This window comes from Vipera berus (assembly GCF_964194415.1).
Source record: "Vipera berus genome assembly, chromosome: 5".
NCBI classification, from domain to species: domain Eukaryota; kingdom Metazoa; phylum Chordata; class Lepidosauria; order Squamata; family Viperidae; genus Vipera; species Vipera berus.
This window is the reverse complement of record NC_138207.1, coordinates 3,950,901-3,973,215: the sequence shown is the minus strand read 5'-3', so window position 1 is coordinate 3,973,215 and position 22,315 is coordinate 3,950,901. Positions and strand designations below refer to the sequence as shown.

At 45.0% G+C, this 22,315-nt stretch overlaps 1 protein-coding gene across 1 annotated transcript in view; it reads left to right on the top strand.

Annotated features, from left to right (window-relative positions):
• Window positions 1-953: 953 nt before the first annotated feature.
• Window positions 954-22,315, top strand: part of NMUR1 (neuromedin U receptor 1) — a gene marked incomplete at both ends in the record, with an annotated part of 81,719 nt that continues 60,357 nt past the window's right edge. The window contains 4 exons of the mRNA XM_081329969.1: window positions 954-1,131; window positions 1,914-2,325; window positions 3,671-3,751; window positions 3,853-3,919. Coding sequence (XP_081186095.1) covers window positions 954-1,131; window positions 1,914-2,325; window positions 3,671-3,751; window positions 3,853-3,919 — 738 coding nt within the window. The remainder of the gene's footprint in view (window positions 1,132-1,913; window positions 2,326-3,670; window positions 3,752-3,852; window positions 3,920-22,315) is intronic.

Genomic DNA, 22,315 nt, shown 5'->3' with positions numbered 1-22,315 from the left:
TAGAAAAATATTTGTAGCTGGGGTTGTAAATTTTGGCAGTGGTTTGCTCTCCAAGCTTGTTTCAATTTAGTTTCTGAACGTTTCTTTACCAGACTAGGTAGCATCCACAGCAGGATTTTCTTGTCCTATTCTCCTTAGCTTATAAATGTCTTGTGTGCCGGTATGGCCACTTGGTCATGTGATTGGCTGTTCGTTTGGAGCTATATTTTAAATTCTGAGCAGCTGATTGGTTCTCTTGTTGATTAGTGGTTTGAGTGGTCTGGTTTCTTACATATTCGTCCGTTGGATCTAGATCAATATGCTTGTTAATTGCTCCCTTGGTAGAATAGCAGGATTCAATAAATTCACATGTGTGGCAGTTGTTGGCATGCCCAATGATTTTTGTTCCTTCCCAATTGAAATGGTATTTGTTATCAGTGTGGGATTGAAAACAAACTTCTTTTTTTGATATATTTTATCATTTTGCTCTAAAAGAGGCAGGAATCTGTTCTCTGGTTCCTGCTCTTTGCTTTCATTTTTTTTTTAACCCTGATGAATTTGTCTCGCAATTGCGTCCACTTTTCTCTGTGTCTGTCTGGGCTTCAAAACTTTTTCCAATTTCCCTCCATGCATTGTTTGTTACTTCCTGGTTTTTGTAGTAAGTGTATGTATCGCTTATATTAGTGGTCCCCAATCTTTGTGACTTGGTGGCCTGGGCTGTGTGTGTGTGTGTGTGTGTGTGAGAGAGAGAGGGGGGAACTGGGCCATGCGCACCCAGCTTCACTCACACAAGACAGGAGAGAAAGCTTTGGGGTGCAGGGTTTTTTTTGCACTCTTTTCGGCTCTTTTCGGCTCCTCCGCTTTTGCAAAGGGGCGGAAGGCCTGAAGCAGCATGAGATCGCTCCCCAGAAGCCTTTCATCAGTTTGCAAAAGCTTTTGGCACAGAGAAGAGAAGCCTCTGGAGGCATGTTCTCATGGTCCTTCAGATTCACGGAGGCTGCCCCAACCCTCCAAAAGTGGATCGGGTGTTCTGTGCAGGCAGCCTCGGTGTGTCAGCGAAGCTGAGCAGCATGTACTTGTCACACTCAGCCTCTGCTCTCATCCCTCTGCTTTTGGAGCATCGGGAGCAGGTGGCTCGGTGGCCCAACTGGGGTGGGAGAGGAGAACCGGGCCACGTGATTGGCAGGCCGACACATGTGCATAGCTCCACTCTCAAGAGAGAAGAGAAGCCTTTGGGGCATTCTTGCTCACCGCTTGAATGAGTGGAGCTATGCGTGTTCACCCGCCGCTTGTGCGGCTCAGTTCCGAACAGGCCGCACAGCCTGGTGATTGGGGACCCCTGCCCTAGAATGTGCCTTCCCTTCCCTTCCCCAGCCTCTCAGTAGGAAGTCGGAACTAATCAGCACGCAGGGTGCGCACCTCCGCAGAATGCACAGTTGGGATTTTGAGAGGCATTTGTTTTGGCCTGTCTGCAGCCTTCTGCAGACTCCAGTTATCAATCATCCCCTTTGTAGCATTGGTATGCAGCAAAGGCTATAGGCAGTTAAGGCTGATTTAGAATTGACCGCAACTGTGGTCCAAAAACCTAGAAAAAATGAACATCGCCAATAAAGGTGAATTTCTATGAGCATCTGATCATTAATGGGAGGGCTCCCAGCTGAACTTCCACAGAATTCTTCACCAGGTAGCATTTTCGTTCCTAAGTAATCAAAACACCGCCATTTTAGAGGGTGGGGGAAAAAATGCCTTCCCTCTTTCCTCAGCAGGGAATAAATTTTCAAGAAGCATTTAACAGGAAAAAATATTTGGGATGCAGAGAAGATAAAATCTCACCCAATTTCTTCACATTGCTTTCCAGTGCTTGTTAGTAAGTTTGGCCTTGGCTGTCAGCAGCTTAATGATGGGCCATCAATGGCTGATCTTTTCCTCGTCAGTTGGAAGAGCTGCCCGGCATCTTGCAGGTTGTGTAGCTGGCAACCAGTCGGAACATGAAACCTCTGGAAGAAAATCACCAAGCTTATTGAGCATCACAGAGTCTAGGACAATTGAACATGGCTGCCTGGCCACGCCCCAGTTCACCGTGGGCTTCCCGCTGCAGTGGGCCCATTACAGGCATTTATCCTCAGCTGGCCCTCAGCCGGCATTTTTTTCCCCCGCCACTGGTCACTCGGCAGTGGTCCCCTGCACCCTCAACCTGGGCGATTCGCAGAGGGACGCCTGTCCCCGGCTAACTGGTTGCATGGGACAAATAGCGTGCATCCCGACAGTCAAGGGGTTAAGCCTCTGCCTTCCCATTGGACATGGTGACGTCGGGTTGTGCGGCCAGCGGCCTCAGGCGCTGGGGAGGTGGGGACACGGCGGTTGCTGTGCAACTATTTTGCTCCACTTTGCCAGTTGTACCTTCCCAGAGCATTGCAGCGTTTGGCAACCCCAAAAAAGGAGACCGCTGGGCTCCACCCTATGGCTTCTGCCGCCAACAACGCTGCCTCTTGTGTCCTGCTCAGCACCCAGCTCCTCTGGGACGCTCAGGCATTGTGAGGAAGAGCTGGGTGCCAAGCAGGGCCAGGCAGGACTCAATGGGTAGCGGCAGCTGCCGCCTCCTGAATTGCTGGGAAGGTACCTTCCCCTGACCGCCCTCCCCATCAGCAACCAGGTGCAGGCAACTTTGAGGGGGTGGGGTGGCTGTCCCCATGGTCAGCATAGTTGCACATAAAGACAGAATTGGCCCCAATGCAGAAGCCGGGGGAGAAAAGCAGTGTTGCCTCCTTCCCCATCCCCACCCTGCTGCCTCGTTTCATTTCTACGTGCTGGTATCTTTTCCGGTGGAATTGATGGTGCAGACCTCTTGAAAACCCAAAGTAACTGTTGGCAGTTTTGCCTTTCTTGAGAACCAGAAACTTAATGACCAGGTTGAAAGTGCACATCTTAGAGGGGCAAGAGAAAGGAGCTGCGAGGCTTGCCCGGGGGGGGCTGCCAGCCCACCTACCCACCCATGATTGCCTCCTCCCCTTGCCGCCACCACTCATGTGCTGCGCAGCAGGGTGTATTACTTAATAGGGTGAAAAATAATTTTTGCAATTTTTTTGAGTGAGGCGTTGTGTAAAAAATATATATGTGTTTTTACACCGAGAATTCAAATCTGCTGTTGTTTTTGCAGTTGCACAGCATTTGGCTTGGTAAATCCACGTCTGATCATATTCTCCACAAAAGTCTCTTGCAACCCAAATACTGTTAACATTATCATCTTAAAATTACACCTTGTGCTACAAAAATTAAAGTTTTTTTCTGCATGAATCCTTTCTCGCAAAGCGAAAAAAATAATCCATGCAATCATAAACTAACGTGAAGCAATTGTCTGAGTTACAGGAATATTTAAGCGAGTTTCACCAAGTTCTTTTGATTCGTTCTTTGACATGAGCCGCCAACTTGCTTCTTGGCCTCTGATGTAACACTCACACTTCTCATGTGTACACACTCTGCTTGCTGCCTCTGTGACCTCTTACAAACATCTCTCTCTATTGATTGGGCATGACAGGGCCACTGTACTTGCAATGATTCGTCAATGAACTTCTTTATTCCCTCTGTAGTCGGCTTGCACGTCAAAGGTGGCACATATACACACCTTCAGATCAGTCAATCAGCTCCAGTGGAGTGGATGCTCTGAGATTGATTAAGGGTGTTCTTCGTGCAGGTACAGAAAAATCTCTCAGCGCGTCATCGTCTGCATCCCTCAAGTCAATGATCTTTTTGCACACCAGCTCTCCTCTCAAATGTCAGCTGAACTCCAGAGTGGATTATCATTTGACTGAAAGCGTATGGTGCTGAGCGCTGAATGGTTGGCAAAACAGCATCTGCTATTGCCTTCCTTTGCAGTCTCGACTTGCTACAGCTGGAGCTATGCACGACGCAGGCCTTCAATCCAGGAATGTTGTACTTTGAGGTACACACCCACGATGTATTCCACTCTCATACTTAAGTCTTGGAGAGTTTTGCCTTTAAAGCCATGTTTTGAAACCAGTATTCGACAAAGCCTCTTTGCAGTTTGTCAACCAGCATGAGTGGCTTACGGGGCCAACTTCCACAACAACCAGATCTGTGGGAACTCCTGTCCTTATTGCCTGTGTGATCCTACATCCATATGCTTGATTAGTAGAGAGATCCTTTACGACACTGTCTCTCAGTGAAATGAGAGGCTCCCTAATTGAAATGAGACAGTTCAAACAAAATGCAACCATTGTTTATCTAAAAAGTCTTAATAATGAAATGAAACATCGGCACTCATGGAGGGATACCAGAATCTGAAATCTCCTCCCCACCCCAAACCCATTGTAACACACACACACAATCCCTGCCCTTATCTACACATCATAAATCACATTATCCAATTAGTTTTACATATGAAATTTCACTTCCCATTCTGTACCCGGCCTTCTTCTCAAAACATCTGGTTAATTTCCCCTTCCCCCCAAGCGAAGCAATTAAAGTAACAGGCTGTCTCATATTGTCAGTGCAAAAACATGTCAGTGTTTGCAGCATTGACCCTCTGATGAATGAAGGATCTGTGTTGAGTTCTGTTGCAGTGTCCAGCAGGTTGCCAATTTCACCTGCCCATTTGTTGATAGACAGAGGTCTTCCCCATCCAGTTCTGTGATTCGGTGCCATGGGGGTAACTCATTTGTGTGGAGTGCACAGTCCAACCAGATCAACATCTGGTCCAGCTTGACCTCCACCCAGTACATGGCACCATCTTCACAGCCAGTATTGACTCCTCCAATGGCTTTTGTCAATGTCTGTCTTCTTCATGAAGCACAGCTGATTTATCTGCAATCACTTGAGCAGCTTTTCCTGTTTTTGAGCCTTTGTCTGGAGTGAAATGATAAAGATGACTTCCACCTGGTTCGCTGCACACAGAATAATGTCCTTTGATGGCACTTGGGAATTGCTGGTCTGAATTGTTTGCTTTCAGCATAACTTTAGTTGCATCTATACAGCCATCGAAGAAGAGGCATTCTATTTTGCCCTTCTTGCAGAGTTCATCAAATTCTTGATCTTAGGGACTTCATAATTTTTTCTTGGGCTCTTGACTTTATTGTGGTCAACTACAAGTCTTCTGGGATCAAGCCAGCATCTCTAGTAATGGCAGCAGTGGCACGTAGACAACACCGTATCTGATGCTCTTTGTAGCAACATTTATTATTTCTAACCTGTTGCATTCTGTCTTTTCTTTTCAAGAAGAGGGCACGGGTGTTTGGTCTAAGGCCTCTTCAGGGCTTTTTTTTCTAAAAAAAAAAGGTGCCGGAACTCTCATCTTGTTATTTATTTATATAATTTTATTTATATATTTATTTATATAGTTAAACAGTTATATATTCAATTCTTAACATACATTTAATTTATTGTATTTAAGGCAAATGTTCATAGATAATTCCAAACTTTTGTCCAATTCTCGTCTGGCAAATGTTCTCGACTCCTTTCCTTGCTCTTAGTATCTATGGCCGAATGTCATCCTCTGAGTAACCACAGATCAACGTATATAAGCCGACTCGAGTATAAGCCGAGACCCCTAATTTTACCCAAAAAAACTGGAAAAAGTTATTGACTCGAGTATAAGCCGAGGCTGGGAAATGCAGCAGCTCACAGTAAATTTCAAAAATAAAAATACAGGTAGATAACAATAAAATTGCTTTAATTGAGGCATGTGGAAAAGAGGGTCAACAAAAACAATATATTATCAGTATATTCAACAAAAACAATATATAACATTAAAGTATTAACAATAACTTTAAATGTACAAAAACCTTAACTCAATAAGCAACCAAGCTAAAACACAACCATCAAAATCCTTCAAAACTGGATTCCTCCTCCTCATCTGTATGTCCAAACAGAGCTTCAGCTGTAGCTGGTGTGAGGTTATTATCATATACATTGTCACAGAGTTCGCAGTCATCACTATCACAGCTGTCGTCCTCATACAAAGCACTGTCTTCACTGCCATCCATAGCATTACTTATGCCACATTTCTTGAAGGCGTGCTTCACCATGTCCTCTGGAATCTCTTCCCATGCATCACGAACCCACTTTGCCATCAGTTCTATGTCAGGCTTCATCATATTTCCACCTTTTGTTAGTCGGGCTTGACCAGATGACATCCATTCGCACCACATCTTTCGCACACGGTCTTTGAAAGGTTTATTTAAACACACATCTAAGGGCTGTAATACAGATGTAAGCCCACCTGGAATAACGGCTAAAGTAACTTGAGAAGACTTTGCCAATATTTTTATGTCATCAGATGTGTGGGCTCTGAACATATCCCAAACTAGCAATGATGGTTTTTTCTTTAAGGCTGCTCCTGGTCGTCCGTTCCAAACTTCTTCCAGCCACTTTTTTGTTCCATCTTCATCCATCCAGCCTTTAACATGTGCGCGCACTGTAATTCGTGGTGGGAAATTGACCTTTTTAGGCAAGGTCTTTCTTTTAAAAATAATGACAGGCCGCAGCTTAGTTCCATTAGCCAAACATGACAGAACGACTGTAAAATGGTTTTTCTCATTACCTGTGGTTCTGAGTAAAACAGTTTTGTCTCCCAAACTTGCCACGGTTCTGTTGCTTGGAAGATCAAAGGTCATAGGTGTTTCATCCATATTCCCAATATCTCCCAGGTCATAGTTATGGATCTTTCTTTGTTTTATGATGAATGAATGGAATGACATCACTTTTTCATCAAGGTCTTTTGGCAACTTCTGTGAAATCTTAGTTCTTTGCCGCAAACATAGGCCATACCTATTCATGAAGCCAGTACACCATCCTGCTGACGCAACAAAATTTTCAATGCCTGGTGCTTTTAATTTGTCATCTTTAGCCATTTGAAGGGCACATAAGCGAATTCCCATGCGTGTTACGCAGTAACCATTTTGACGACACTCCATAACCCATTTATGCAATTCAGTCTCTAGAGCCCCATATGGAGTTGTTAAACCACGTCGAGCTTTTTTTGTCTTTGGAATCTTTTCCAAGTCAGCTTTCATTTTCCGCCACTCCCTCACTTGTTTTTCAGAGTCCGTATCAAATGCAACAGTTTTTCTGGATATGTCTTTTCGAGAATGTATTCACGGAATCCACAAATCATTTCTCTTTCATTTAGTTGCAGTCTGATTGATAAGTTTCTAACTTCCACTTCTCCAAATGCCAGTTGAGTATTAACATCTTCAGGCCAATGTTTTTGATCAAGTACATGAGACCAATATGCCAACTCATCGTCTTTGCTATCAAGTAATCTTTTTTTCAATTGACTCTTTCAATTTTGTATAAAATATACTTGGGTCAATGGGAGGATCCTTTCTTGAATCTCTTTTGTGAAGTAAAACTCCACGAAAGCGAAGATCACTTACAGCAGCAACAGCACATTTATAATAGGGCCCAAAGTTCTGTCTTCTTTCTTCAAAAACTTGTACCAGTATTTTTATTTTCTTATTTGCCTTATACAAGTCAATGTTGCGGTCCTGTAGATCCAAACTTAAATCTGACTGTTATGTATGCAGGCACCTGCATAGCAACAGCCACCAGGGGGCGTTGGCCTGGACGGTTTCGGCGGGAAACCTAGTTTGGCGGGAAACCTAGGGCCAACCCCATTGGCTGTTAGCTTACCTGGCCAGGTATATAAGGAGGCCAGGTAGCCCTCATTCCCCAGTTCACTACCCCCTTCAATAAAGAGCTGAACTCACACACCGGCTGGCGTCTCTTCCTTGCATCGGACCCACTACACAATACTGACATTTCTTGGAGAGCATCACACATCAATCCTAGGTCCAATAAAAATTCTGTAGATGTTATTTTTCTTTTCAAGCCATCATAAGTGCATTTATCATTTTTATCTATTGTAGGATCATGCATTACTTGTTCAAAATGATACACAAGGGATTCAAAATTATTCCATATGGCCAAAACTGTACGCAAACTCGATGACACCCATCGGGTGCTTAAAATTCTTCCAATTTTCAGCAGCTCAGTACCCAGTAATTCTGCACATGAATGCAACTCTCTACTATTCTTTGGTGAAGCATGGTATATGACATACAGTTTATCAATGAATGATTGGAATCTATTTATTCCTGAAGTTTCCTTGGCAGCATCACCTACTGATAATTCTAGTCTGTGATTAGCACAATGCCAAACTATAATAGAAGGAAAACGTTCTGACAGCAATTTTTTCACTCCACTTTTACATCCCATCATCACAGCGGCGCCATCGCATGCCAGAGAAATCAAATATTTTTTCAAATAATCTTCTGTCATCCCATAAGAGTAAAGACATTGGAGTAAGGAATCAAATATTCCTTCTGCTGTTACTTTTTCAAGTTCTAACAAGTCCCAAAAAATTTTACTGGTGCATTCATTCCCATACCTTTGATACAGCATCGAACAAATACTATGAGGGTAGTTTTTTGCTTATTGTGGTTGATTCATCAATTATCAATGAAATTTTATTATTGGATCGAACAATTTCTTTAACCACAATTTTCCTCATTTCTTCACTTATATGATTAACAATGTTAATACTCGCATTTGTAGAATGAAGAATACAACCCAAATCAATTCCGTTCTGTTCTTGCAGATCAATTTCATTTTCAAAATGATGGAATGATTGATTTTCCTTTACTACTTTATATGCAGTTCGAAAAATTTTTCCAGTTATTATTTTTTCACGAGATAATGACGTTAAAAAACATTCTCAAGAGTCTTTTTCGCTTTCAGCAACTATTTTTAATGCTGCTTTATGTGCAGCAGATTCTCTGTGATCAAAAATTTTATTTCGAAGTGAGGTCAACTGTTGCTTCCTATCTGTGCCAGAATAGGTTATCTCATTGTTAATCCATTCTTTGGAAAGTTTCATACCCATTTTATTTATTATTTAAATTTATATACTGCCCTATTCCCATAGGACTCAGGGCGGTTTACGGGGAAAATTAAAATACATAACATACAAATTAAAATCAGTTAAAACTATAATTAAATTACAGTCCCTGAAGTTAAACTAAAACCCAATTAAATTAAATTAATCAAAACCTCTCAGTCTGGGCCAAACAGCTCGAAGAACCAGGTTTTCAAATCCTGGCGAAATGAGCAAAGGTCGGGGGCAGTCCTGAGTTCCGTGGGAAGTTGGTTCTGTCACTGCACGTTTGTTTTTTTTGTTCGTCAGAAAAAGTTCATTTCTAACTGTACATTTTACCTGCTTTCTGCACCTGTGGAGATACCACTTATCTGGTAACCATAGTGAATCCCATATGACCAGTTATGTTATGGTTTCAGACTGTTTAGTGCGCATGTCTAGAAAAAGTTTCTCACAGTTATTCTTTATTGTCTTTCACTTTGCTGTTACTGTCTGTTACGTTAGGATGTAGTCAGCTAGCTCTCTTTTTATATATATATTTAGTTTTTATATTTTTGTAATTAAAAGGTATTTAGTAAGGTTATGCATCTTGTTTTATTTCCTTCCTTCATGCACATCATGCATCCTCTGAAGCACGGTCCTTCGCCCTCTACTAAAGTGATTTATACCTTGACATTTGGTAGCAGAGGATGGTTTGATTTATGTTTTTAGAGATGCATGTTTCTGCGGCTGTTATCAGTTAGTTAGTTCAAGCGAGGCAAAGGTGATTAACTGCTGAAACATGTCAGGAAGGAAGCCACGGATGAAAAGGGAGGCTAGGAGCCTGTCTGTGGGGCATCTCCCTTCAACTTTACAAACTCCGATCGCTTCAGCCACACGCCTTGGAGAAGACGCACCTGCTCCTGTCCACGATGCAAGGTCAGTCACTCTTTTTTCTACTTTTCCAAGCTCCCTGGCAGCTGCTCTTGAGAATGTTCACACTCCAGGGGCTCAAGATGAATTTCAAAGGCTTGGAGTGAAACCTAAAGTTAGGCCGAAGGAAATTCCTTCTGCTCCTTCAAGCCCCAAGCGAACTATGCGAGATAGGGTTATGCAAGGCTACTGTGAACAAATTGGGGTTTTTGAAAAGCGTTTGCAGCAGGCAAAGGAATATGTATCAATGGTTCAGCAATATGAGAGGAGGTATGAGCAAGAACCGGCCATATTGCCACACCCACAAGAAGAAGCCATATTGCCTCCTTCTTCCCCAAAGCCAAAGTCACGCCCATCATTGAGTGTCATGCCAGACGAATGGGAACTGGAGGCTCCTATGTCACATGATTATGGGCTGTCCCAAAGGACATACAGAGCCACAGTGAGCCTGAAGCAAATGTTATAGCACCACCTACTGGTGAAGCTGAATTAAGACATGAATTGGAGCTCTCCCTCTCGCAATTGTCCATGCAGGAATTTTTGCTCAGAGATGCAAGGTTTCTGCCATTATCTGAGGCTCCAGCCCCTGATGGTGCTAGGATTCCTGTTACTATTGCTTCTCCTGTTAATATTGCTTCTATGCAAGTCCCTCTACCTGACAGAGCACAGCCATATTTAGCCCACATGCAATTGCCACCGGGTTCTCATATGCGAAGGCCAGTGTCATTTGCAGGTTATGCTACTGCGCCAGCGCCAGCGCCTCCTACTGGCCAGGGTGGAATAGCAGCTCAAAGACAGTCACAGCCAGCACCAATACTACCGGCAGCTTCAATGCAACTGCCGCATGTCCAGGCACAGACGCCACTGGTGCCCCCTGCAGGTTATGGTCGGATTGCACAACCTGCACAGCCAGTACCTCAATTGTATATTCCTCATCAAACACCTTCTATTGTACCACTGGCTGGTGACTCAAAATTAAAGAAGTCAGGACAGAATTACAGGGCATGGGTCAGTGAGGTTGGACTTTTGCTATGCAGAGAAGGTACTCACATGATGGTGTTTAATCCTCCTGCCCAGCCATGGACTCCTGACATATGGGACTTGGATAATAGAGCATGCACAACATTATTGATGTCAATGGACACTGAATTGCAGCTCACGTTTTCACAAGATGCAACTGCCCAACAAATTTGGACTCAGTTAATGTTATCGGCCTACATCAATTGAGTCTACATGTTTACTTTTGTCTGAGTTCCATGGTTCCAGATTAAAACCTGGTGAACATATTGGAGCACATTTGACTAAAATGAAAGGTATTAGAAAAGAACTGGGTGAAATGATTTTCAAATGATCAGCATTATCATCAATTCTTTGAATCATGAGTGGAAAGATGCTATTTCCAAGATTAATCAAGTGCCTATTGCTCAACGCACAGTGGATCAAGTTTAACCGAAGAAGAGGCACTTATGTAAGCTCTGCCACATTTAAGGGAACCACCTGCATCAAGAGCTCCAGCGAGGCATACCTTCTGTGGAAGGACCTACATTCCAAGGATGCCAAGATGCTACATCTGCAATCGTGTGGGACATGCCACCCGGGATTGTCCCCAACGAGTTCCAGTGCCCGTCACATACTAGCCCAGAGGAACAGATTCCAGAGGAGGCAGAGGTAGAGGCGGACGACAAGGTCGTGGTCGTGGTTCCAGGCGTGATCCACAAGCTCCACTTGTCACATTGGTTGTGACCAACGATCCACAGCCTCAACCAGAGTACGACAGACATCTTTGGACTTTGGACAGTGGAGCAGCATTACATGTTACCTACAGAAAAGAGCTTTACACAGAGATGCACGAGCCTGAACCTGAACTTCGTGAACTTTACTCTTTTTCAAATCATCCTGTTCAGGTCATGGGAAAAGGAACTGTTTATATTGAAGAGCTCGGTGCTCTCATTCCAGATGTTTACTACATTACTACAGTCTTCCAGTAGTAATTTGCTTAGTCAGAGTCATTTGTCTAGGTTTTCTCATTTTCAGGTCCATCATTTTGAAAAAGCAAGTTATATAGTCAAAGATGGAGATATAGTTGCTTAAACCATGGTGATTGGTGGTGTTTATTACATAAAACCAAAGTCTAAGCAGCAAGAGCAGGCAAGTATACACGTTCCAAAAAGCACAGGCCCAGAGAGAGACGTCCCAGAGAGAGATCCTGTTGCTACTCCAAAGGCTCCTAAAGCCAACAAGAAGACAAATAAGACACAGGTTGCTCACAGCAAGCCTGAGGTTCCTAATAAAAATGCTAATGTTGAGAATTCACTAACAGGCAAACCTTTGCATTCCAGGTGTATCCATAAGTGGCATAGAAGATTGGGTCATGCCAGTTTCCGTGTTCTGAAGAAGATGCCAGAGTTTGCAAGAGGTTTGGATCTGAAGGGGTGTAAGGTGTTCTTGGACTGTGCTGTCTGCAAGAAAGCCAAATCTAAAGCATCAGCAATTCCAAAACGCGCTACACGCCTGTCAACACGCATTTTTGCTTTGGTATACACTGACATAGTGGGTCCTTTTGCACCAACACTTGGTGGTAAAAGATATTTCTTGACAATCATTGATAATTATTCTAGATATGGATATGTATATCCTATGAAAGAAAAATCTGAGACCTTTCAGATCTTTAAAGACTTTGCTAGTCTTGTCTATACCCAATTCAAGGTCAACTTTGCCAGAATCCAGAGTGATCATGGTGCTGAATTCATGTCTCAGCATTTCCAGGACTGGATGCGTGAGAATGGGATAGTACATCAGACATCTGCTCCTTATACTCCAGCTGAAAATGGAGTGGCAGAACGCAGAAATGGGGTTTTGCAAACCATGATGCGTTGCCTTCTTGAAGACGCCAACCTTGGTCTTCCATACTGGGGTGAAGCTATCAAATATGTTAACCATATCATCAACCGTACTTGGAGTAGTGTGATAAATCAGACCCCTTATTTCATGTTGTATGGACACAAGCCTGATCTCTCACATCTCCATATTTTTGATTCATACGCTATGGTGAATATTCCCTTAGCCCAAAGAAAGAAAGGGGGTCCTGCAGCAAAAAGGATGAGATGTATGGGTATTGATGATAATTCAAAATGGAGCAAATACATTGACTCAAATCATGTTATTGTGGTTTCACAATCTGCTACTTTTGAGGAAGATGCTGACTGGTCCAGGATTCATTCTAACGATCCTGGAGTTTATTTTCCTAGAGATGATGTTGCTGATGCCACGCAACCTGATGATCAAGATTCACAGGATAATGTTCCTTCCACGAGTTCTTCTCAACCTACTGTTCCATCTTCGCAAGCTGCCGATGCTGCCGCTGGCGACGATGATGAAGACGAGGACGACACGGAAGAAGAATGGACGGTTGTTCTGAGACGTTCCAAGAGGTCCACAAAGGGAATCCCTCCAAAACGTTATTCGTGGCAAGTAACAAAAACACCTGTACCTTTGATTTGTAATGTTTCACTTCCACCTGAGAAGTTCACACAGATCAAACAGCTTCCTGAATCAGAGCAAGATAAATGGTTTGAGGCAATGCAGGCTGAAATGGACAGTCTAAAGAAACTTCAAGTGTTTACACCTGCAAGCCCTCCAGCAAACAAGAAAGTTATTGGCACTCGATGGGTATACAGGATTAAGAAGAAGCCAAATGGTGAGTCGTTGTACAAGGCCAGACTTGTAGCCCAGGGTTTCGCTCAACGTTATCCTGAGGACTATACAAATACATACTCACCCACAGTGCAGACTGAGAGTGTGAAAATGTTCTGTACCAGCCTGCTACCGGCCTTGCAGAAAGGCAACCCCTGTACAAACGGCAGAGGCTGGAAAACGTCTGAGGCTGGAAAACGTCTGCCAAGTTTAATACACAAACAAACAACAAAACATGAAACAAGATACCGGAACTTTGATCCTCAAACGGAGCGGTTGCTTTCAGCAACCAGCCCTTCCCCAAACACTCCCTTTATTAGAGTTCAGGGCGTGGCCTCCCTGTGCCTCCTTCCGAGGAGTCCCACAGCCTTTCTCTGCTTGCTCCTGCTTGACTGCCTCCTGCGTCGGGCGTCCTTGAACAGGGCCAGCTGTGGGTCATCATCATCCGCACTGTCGGGCTCGCACAGCTGAGTCTCCACCAAGTAAGAGGGGCCTGGCTGGGGGCTCTGCAAAGCCTCCAAGCCATCATCAGCAAGTTCGTCTTCAACACCCTCCTCCTCCCCCTCATCTGAGTCATCCGAGACATCCGACCCGGCTGCCGGACCCACAGGCTGACCCTGAATCACAACAGAAAATTGCCTTAGCCACTGCAACGATCCTTGGCCTAGAAGTTTTCCAGTTCGACATTGAAACGGCTTATTTACACGCTGATCTTGGCGAAGAAATTTATGTCAAAGGTCCTCCAGGTTTCCGACAGCAAGAAGGGGATACCTGGTTTCTACACAAAAGCCTTTATGGTCTGAAACAGTCTGGTTTAATGTGGTACTTATGTCTTTCTGACAAACTAAATTCAATGGGCTTTATTAAGTCCGAAACAGATGAATGCGTGTTTACTAAAAGATCTGGTAATAGGTATGAGATAATCCTCGTTTATGTCGATGATATTGTTTATATTGGTCCAAGTAAGCAGATGAGTGAGGTTTTTGCTAAAGCTTTACAAAGGTTTTTCACATTGAAGTCTTTAGGATGTATTAACACTTATTTAGGTGTTCAAGTTGTCAAAACTCAGAAGGGGTTTAGTCTCACACAAGAAGATAAGATTGAACAACTGTTACATCACTGCAACATGGAGGATGCTAAGCCTATGAGTATACCCATGCAAACCGATTTTCACATTTTGGCACATGAACCAAGTCCTGAGTTCGAAGATCAAACACTATATCGCTCAGTCATTGGGTCGCTGTTGTATATTAGTAGTTGGACTAGACCTGACATTGCACTTAGTGTTAATCTCCTATCACGGCACGTAGGCAAGGCAAAACAGTTTCATTGGACATGTGTTAAAAAGCTATTGAGGTATCTAAACACACAAAAGACATGAAGTTGTTGTTGGAACCAACACATACTGACTATGCAGAGTTATGTTATGCAGATTCAGATTGGGCAAGTGATAAGAAGTCGCGGAAAAGTACTTCAGGTTACATGATCTTAAATGGATGTCCTTTTTACTGGCATGTGCGTAAACAGAATTTTGTTTCTTGTTCCTCTACAGAAGCTGAGTATGCTTGTGTGTCTGATGCATGCAATTCTTTAACCTGGTTTGATGCTTTAGTCACAGATATCTGGACACATCCGATTCGACCGATCACTGTGATGGAAGATAATGAATCTGTGGTTTATATTTCTGAAACACGTTTTACAGGTTCAAGGTCCCAGACACATTGACATCCAATATCAAAACATAAGACAACTGGTTAAACAAGGTTTTGTGACATTACAGTATGTGCCTACACGTGATCAAATTGCTGATATGCTGAACAAACCACTTCCTACAGCCCAGCATGAGTATCTGCGTGAGAAGATGTGCCTTACTTGAGTCTTCACTTTTGCTGACGAAAGAAGGGGAATGTCACTGCATGTTTTTTTTGTTCGTCAGAAAAGTTCATTTCTAACTGTACATTTTCCCTGCTTTCTGCACCTGTGGAGATACCACTTATCTGGTAACCATAGTGAATCCCATATGATGAGTTATGTTATGGTTTCAGACTGTTTAGTGCGCATGTCTAGAAAAAGTTTCTCACAGTTATTCTTTATTGTCTTTCACTTTGCTGTTACTGTCTGTTACGTTAGGATGTAGTCAGCTAGCTCTCTTTTTATATATATATTTAGTTTTTATATTTTTGTAATTAAAAGGTATTTAGTAAGGTTATGCATCGTGTTTTATTTCCTTCCTTCATGCACATCATGCATCCTCTGAAGCACGGTCCTTCGCCCTCTACTAAGGTGATTTATACCTTGACAGGTTCCATAGGGCTGGCACGCTCACAGAGAACGCCCTTTCCCTGGGAATAACCCGCCGGCATTCCTTAACCGGCGGTACCCTGAGAAGGCCCTCCCTGTGGGAGCACACAGGACAATGGGAAGTTGATGCCAGCAGCAGGTGTTCCCTTAGATAATCTGGACCCAAGCAATTTAGAGCTTTATAGGTCATTACCAGCACCTTGAATCTCACCCGGAGGGCAACCAGAAGCCAATGCAGCTCACGGAGGTGTTACACGGGAGTATCGGGAAACTCCCATAACAACTCGCGCGGCTGCATTCTGCACCAGTTGAAGCCTCCGAGTGGTCCTCAAGGGCAGCCCCGTGTAGAGAGCATTGCAGTAGTCTAGCTGGGAGGCTACGAGCGCATGGGTGACTGTGTGTAGGGCATCTCGGTCCAGATAGGGCCACAACTGGCGCACCAGACGAAGCTGGGCAAAAGCCCCCCTGGTCACGGCTCCTATATGATCATCAAAATTGAGCCGTGAATCCAAGAGGACGCCCAAGTTGCAAGCCCTATCGACGGGGGGGTAACACCTCACCCCCCATCATTAATGATGGAACAACCTGGTTAGCCCGAGATGCTGGTATACACAGCCACTCAGTCTTGGCAGGATTGAGACGAAGCCTGTTTCTCCCCATCCAAACCCAGACCGCCTCCAGGCAACAGGACATCACATCGAGTGCATCACTGGGTTAGTTCAGGGTGGAAAGAAAAAGTTGGGTATCATCAGCGTACTGATGATACCCCACCCCAAAACCACGAATGAGCTCGCCCAGCGGTTTCATGTAGATGTTGAACAGGAAGGGAGAGAGGACCGACCCCTGAGGGACTCCACAAATGAGAAACCTCGGGGCGGACCTCTGCCCTCCCATCAACACCGACTGCGAGCAGCCCAGGAGGTAGGAGGAGAACCACCATAAAACAGTGCCTCCCACTCCCAACCCCCTGAGACGCCGCAGTAGGAGACCATGGTCAATGGTATTGAAAGCCGCTGAGAGGTCTAAAAGGAACATCCCCTGTCCCGAGCCCGCCAGAGATCATTCACCAGTGCGACCAATGCCGTCTCCGTGCTGTACCCGGGCCTGAAACCTGATTGGTATGGGTCAAGATATTCAGTTTCCTCCAGGAACAGAGGAAGCTGATGCGCCACCACACTCTCAACAACCTTCGCCAAAACGCGAAGGTTGGAGACCGGATGGTAGTTATTTAAAACAGCTGGGTCCAGAGCAGGTTTCTTGAGGAGGGGTCTCACCACCGCCTCCTTCAAGGCGGCGGGAAAGATACCCTCCTTCAAAGAAGCAGATATTACTGCCTGGAACCAGCCTTGTGTCTCCTCCCGGGCCACATAAACCAGCCAGGAGGGGCACAGGTCCAGTAAACAAGTGGTGGAGCTCAGTCTCCTCATGATCCTGTCCACGTCATCGGGGAAAACAGGGTCGAACTCAGTCCAGATAACATGCTCAAGACCGCTTGATTCCTCCATGTCAGACTCTGCCCAGTCAGAGTCCAAACCGGTCCGAATCTGAGCGATTTTGTCCACCAGATGATAACTAAACTCAGCCCATCCCTGTAAGGGTTCCTCCCTCGTCTCCCGATTAAGGAGAGAGCGAGTCACCCTAAACAGGGCGGCTGGGCGATTATGTGCGGACACGATGAGGCCAGTGAAGTAATTACACTTTGCCGTCCTCATCGCAGCGAGGTAAGACCTTGTGAAGGCTCTTAGTCGCAATCGGTCAGATTCAGACCGGGTGGATCTCCAACCGCTCTCTAGACCCCGTCTCCGACGCTTCATCTCCCAGAGCTCCACATAAAACTATGGGGCCCAACGGGATCTGTGCTGGGTCTGGGGTCGCAAGGGTACAACACGGTCGAGTGCCTCGGTGGCTGCCCTTTCCCAGGCATCCACCAAGGCATCGACCGGGCTGTGAGTGAGGGAAATAGGTAAGGACCCAACCACCATCTGGAACTGTTCTGGGTCCATTAGGCGCCTGGGACGGAACCACCTGGTCGGTTCCACCGCCCGGCAGTGGGGGGTGACACAGCGGAAGACCAGCCGCAGGAGATAATGATCGGACCATGACAGGGGGACAATAGTTGGCAAGCCCCCTCCCAAATCATCCAACCATTTCCCAATAGAAAAATCAGGTCAAGAGTGTGACCCACCTCATGAGTCGGGCCCTGAATTACTTGGGTCAGGTCCATGGCCATCATGGAAGCCATGAACTCCCGAGCTAACTCTGATGACTCTCCCAGGGAAGGCAGGTTGAAGTCACCCAGAACAATGAGTGGGAAACTCCACCGTCAACCCTGAGAGGGTGTTAAGCAGCTCAGGCAGGGCCGTTGCTACACAGCTGGGTGCCACGTATGTTAGCAACAGGCCCAACTGAGTCCGAGGGCCACATCTCATGAGAAGGGACTCCCGCCTATCTGGACAACGGAGGTCTCCCGCGGACATAAGGTCTCCCGTATAACCACCGCCACCCCACCGCCCCTGCCCTGAGCCCGAGGCTGGTGTAGCACACAGAAACCCGGAGGGCACAGTTCAACCAGAGGGACACTGCCCTCTGGGCCCAGCCAGGTCTCCGTAATGCATGCCAGATCCGCGTGTTCCTCGATCCATTCCAGGACAAGGGGAGCCTTGTTCACAATGGATCTGGCATTAAAATACACCAGTCTGAGCTCAGGGTCCTGGTCCCCCTCACCCCCGGATAAAAGGGTACTAACCGGAGGGTCGGAACACGCCACCACTCGAAGAAAGCGGGGGCGCGGTCCCAGATATTGATTCGGCCCTCCGTGTAACTGCCTGCTGCCATTCCCAATCATTGTGGGAATTTGCAACCCCACCCCAATACCAACAGAACCAAAAGCCCATGCCCCAACCCCATCTCACCGGGAACTATTGTAGGCCCAGACTGACAGCCGGTTGATGAAACACACCCCAATTCCCTCCCCTCCCTCCCATTCCCCCCCTCCCTAACCCTTTAAAACAACCGGCTAAAAAACATACCAGGGGCCTCTTATTCATTTCCACCAGAGGCCCCTATTTAAGCCCAGCCACCTCTCGGGGTCCCAACAATTGGGCCCGTCCTTAAGGGAAGTAAGGGACATGGCGACAGGTCGTATCCAGGAGGGAGGAGCCCCCCTGAGAGCGTACAGGTTAATGTTAGAATATTGAATACGAGCCATAACATAATAAAAGCTGCATAGGGCAATAAACCAAATGAACAATTAGATGACTGTGATGATGTTATAGGGTCAGGATATATATCTCAGACCCCCAACTCAGTTCAACTCGGCTCTCACCCGAGTCAACCAGGTGGAGCAACCGCAGCTGCTCTCTCACCGCTGCTGAGGAAAGCCCACCTATGGTGTACTGAGTCCAGGGTGCCAGGGAAACCCATCCCACTGATCTCTCACATCAGTGGGTGGTTGATGAACGATCCAGACTGCCCTCTCACCACGGCCGGATCCCGGTACCATATCAACTGGCAATAGGAAGCCTTAGGAGTAGGGACAAATGTTCATATTCCACCCTGCTCCAACCAACCGGGCATTAAGAAGCTAGTCCTTCGTGCCAAAAACAGTATACGTCAGCTAATCCAGGGAGCTCAAACCAGCCCCCCCCAACCGAACAGAGCACCAGGGCCATGCCACGGAAAGTCCACAAGCCATCAAGCCACCATCTTCAGCAGAAAGCACCCGGCAGCAGTCCAGACAACAAGGGCACATCTCAGCCGGTATTTGGCCCAGCAGGCCGTCCAAAATGGAGAAGGGGTCTCCATGCCACCAAAAAGGGCGTCCACCCCCGAACGACACAGCCACGTGTCTTCAGGCCGAGAAGCCTTCCAAGAAGAGAAGGGAGCCCACCTGCTGTTTGTAAAAAATGGCAGCGCTCCGAGCAGCACGACCACACCTTGGCCGATCTTCGGGCCGGGAGGCCTTCCAAGAAGAAAAGGAAGCCCCCCTGGTGATCCTAGAGACGGCAGCGCTCCAAACGGGACGGCTACACCTCGGCCGATCTTTGGGCCGGGAGGCCTTCCGGAGGGAGAAGGGAGCCTACCAGCTGATTCCTGGAAGCAGCGACGCTACAGCCGGCACTCCACGCCTCAGCTGATCTTCGGGCCAGCGGGATCGCAGGAAGACAGGAAGAGCCTCCACGCCGCTTAAAAGTGCCCCCCCGACTGCTGTTAACCCCTCCAACCTCTCTATCGGGTCGCTGTTACGGTTGTGCTTCCCCCAAAGCTCATTTGGAGCCCATCGCAGGGAGCACGGAGCTCAAGCAGCAACCGTCGCCATCTTGGGGGGAAAAAAATTGACTCAACACCAAGAGTTCCAACTTTTTTACAAGGCGTACAGCAAAGTTTCATGTTACAAGCATAGAGCCAGTCATTCTTCAAGCAAAAATCTTTTTTTTTGCTCATAGGTCCAGCAGTCTGGCCAGTGATTTGTGGTTTGGCTCTGCTTATCAAGATCAGATATATTAACAGGCATTGTCATTTCTGTGTGTTCTGTCGTGCCTGTTGATATTCTGGCCTTTTTGTTAGCAGGACAGGTTGTTGAAAAGTAATTGGTGATTTTTTTCATGTTTTAATTTGGTGTCACACTTTTACACTAAAAATAAAAAAAAGTTAAAAAAATCAGTTCTACAATTATAGTTTCTTTTAAAGTTTCCTAGTTTTTTTAGTAGCAAACATTGAAGTTGAGGGAATGCATGGAAGTTGACATTCATTTCTTTTACACTTAACAAGTTATATTTCCAGTGCCTCTGCCAGGGGTTCCATTGTTTCTTTAAAAATATAATCTTAAAGGGCTTGCCATTGTGATAGAAGATTGCTACCACTGCTCCAGGGTTTGGCTAACTTAAATATGCATAGCATAATTAGATTTATTATTGCTGCTAAACTATGGATTACTGATTCACATTTGCCATGGATTGTCTTCTGTCCATTTGAGGGAAGCTTGGTAGATTCTAAATTTCATAATTTTAGTTATTCCTTTGTGGCAAGGTATATATGAGAACAAGCTGCAAAGGTCTTTAAAAACATGTTTCTCACATATTTATATTTTTGAATCATAAATATTAAATCTTTTTTCTTTCCAATGATCCAAACCAATGCTTTAGAAATATATTTTCATTTTAGCTACAGTAAACAAGCAAATTACACTAAAGCTAAATTTAACGTTACTTGTTAAAGATATTTACTATATTTCAGAATTAGTATTCTTTCAGTCACAATCTTATTCCTGATTTGGCTGATTTTAAAATGTGATTTAAAATCATAAGCACATAAAAAGAAAACAGCAGAAACAGCTGCAAATTAACTCAACAGTTCTATGCTTAGCAACATTTCCATTTAATCAAAGTCCTTGCTCTTTCCAAATCTATTTCAGGGTTTACTTTCTATATACACAAACAATGGGAAATGAGTTTCTGGGCTGGTTCAAATTTTTTACACATTCCAAAAATTTCAGGTAATGTATCTATAAATATATATAAATATAAAAGCATGATAGGCTCTGTATTTGTACGATGGCCGATTATCTCAGTGTGCAGAAACGTGGATAACTACAAAAAGAAGTTGCAGCCCCTCTCCTTTTCACTGCATGGGAGTTCAGACCTGCAATGAACTGGGCTGATAGATCTAGAATCTCATATACCGTAATTATTTAGTGACAGCAGTCTATTTTATAACTCTGTAATAGTATCAGACACAGGTATGTGATATGCTGTCCAATTCAAAGATTAGTTGTGGATTCAAAGAAATAAGAAATACTGTCAGACTATCTATATGGATTCTTTACTGACCCAGATCTGTGTATTTGCATAGTTTGTTTTATCAGTAACTCTGATCACAAGGAAGGAGATGCATGATTCTGCCTCCTGGGCAAGGATTTAGTTTATGAAAAGTGAGCATCTGTAAACTCTAGTCTGGCTCTTAAGGCTCCACTCCATGTGGCTTGGATTTCTGTGTTAGATGGCTGCATTTCAGACACCATTCAATAATCTGATTGATACAGGCCATAAAATTAGAAACTGAACACTCCAGAAGGTAGAGGTCAACCAGTAATTTATTGTGATCTAATGTGCTGGGCAGCAGCTCTTTGTGGTCAAGTAACAGGCTGTGTGAGGAAAGGAAGGGTGGGACAATGGAAAGGGATTAACCTGCATTGCTGAGCAAGGTGGCTAGGCTGGCTAGAAATGCAATGCCTTATTTTCTCTGCAGCATGCGCCTAGGAGGATTAGGATTAGGATTTATTAAATTTATATGCCACTCTTCTCCCCAAGGACTCAGGGCGGCTCACAATAAAAATTAAGAGACATAAAATACAAAAATTAAAAAAGAATTAAACAATGAATATAAGAAATACGGGACAATTTAACACAATAAAAACCAAATTAAAAACCATGGTCAGTCCAGGCCCGCTTGTTGGAACAACCATGTCTTCAGGTCATGGCGGAAGGATCGAAGGTCAGGGGCCATCCGCAGCTCCGGAGGCAGTTCATTCCAGAGGGTCGG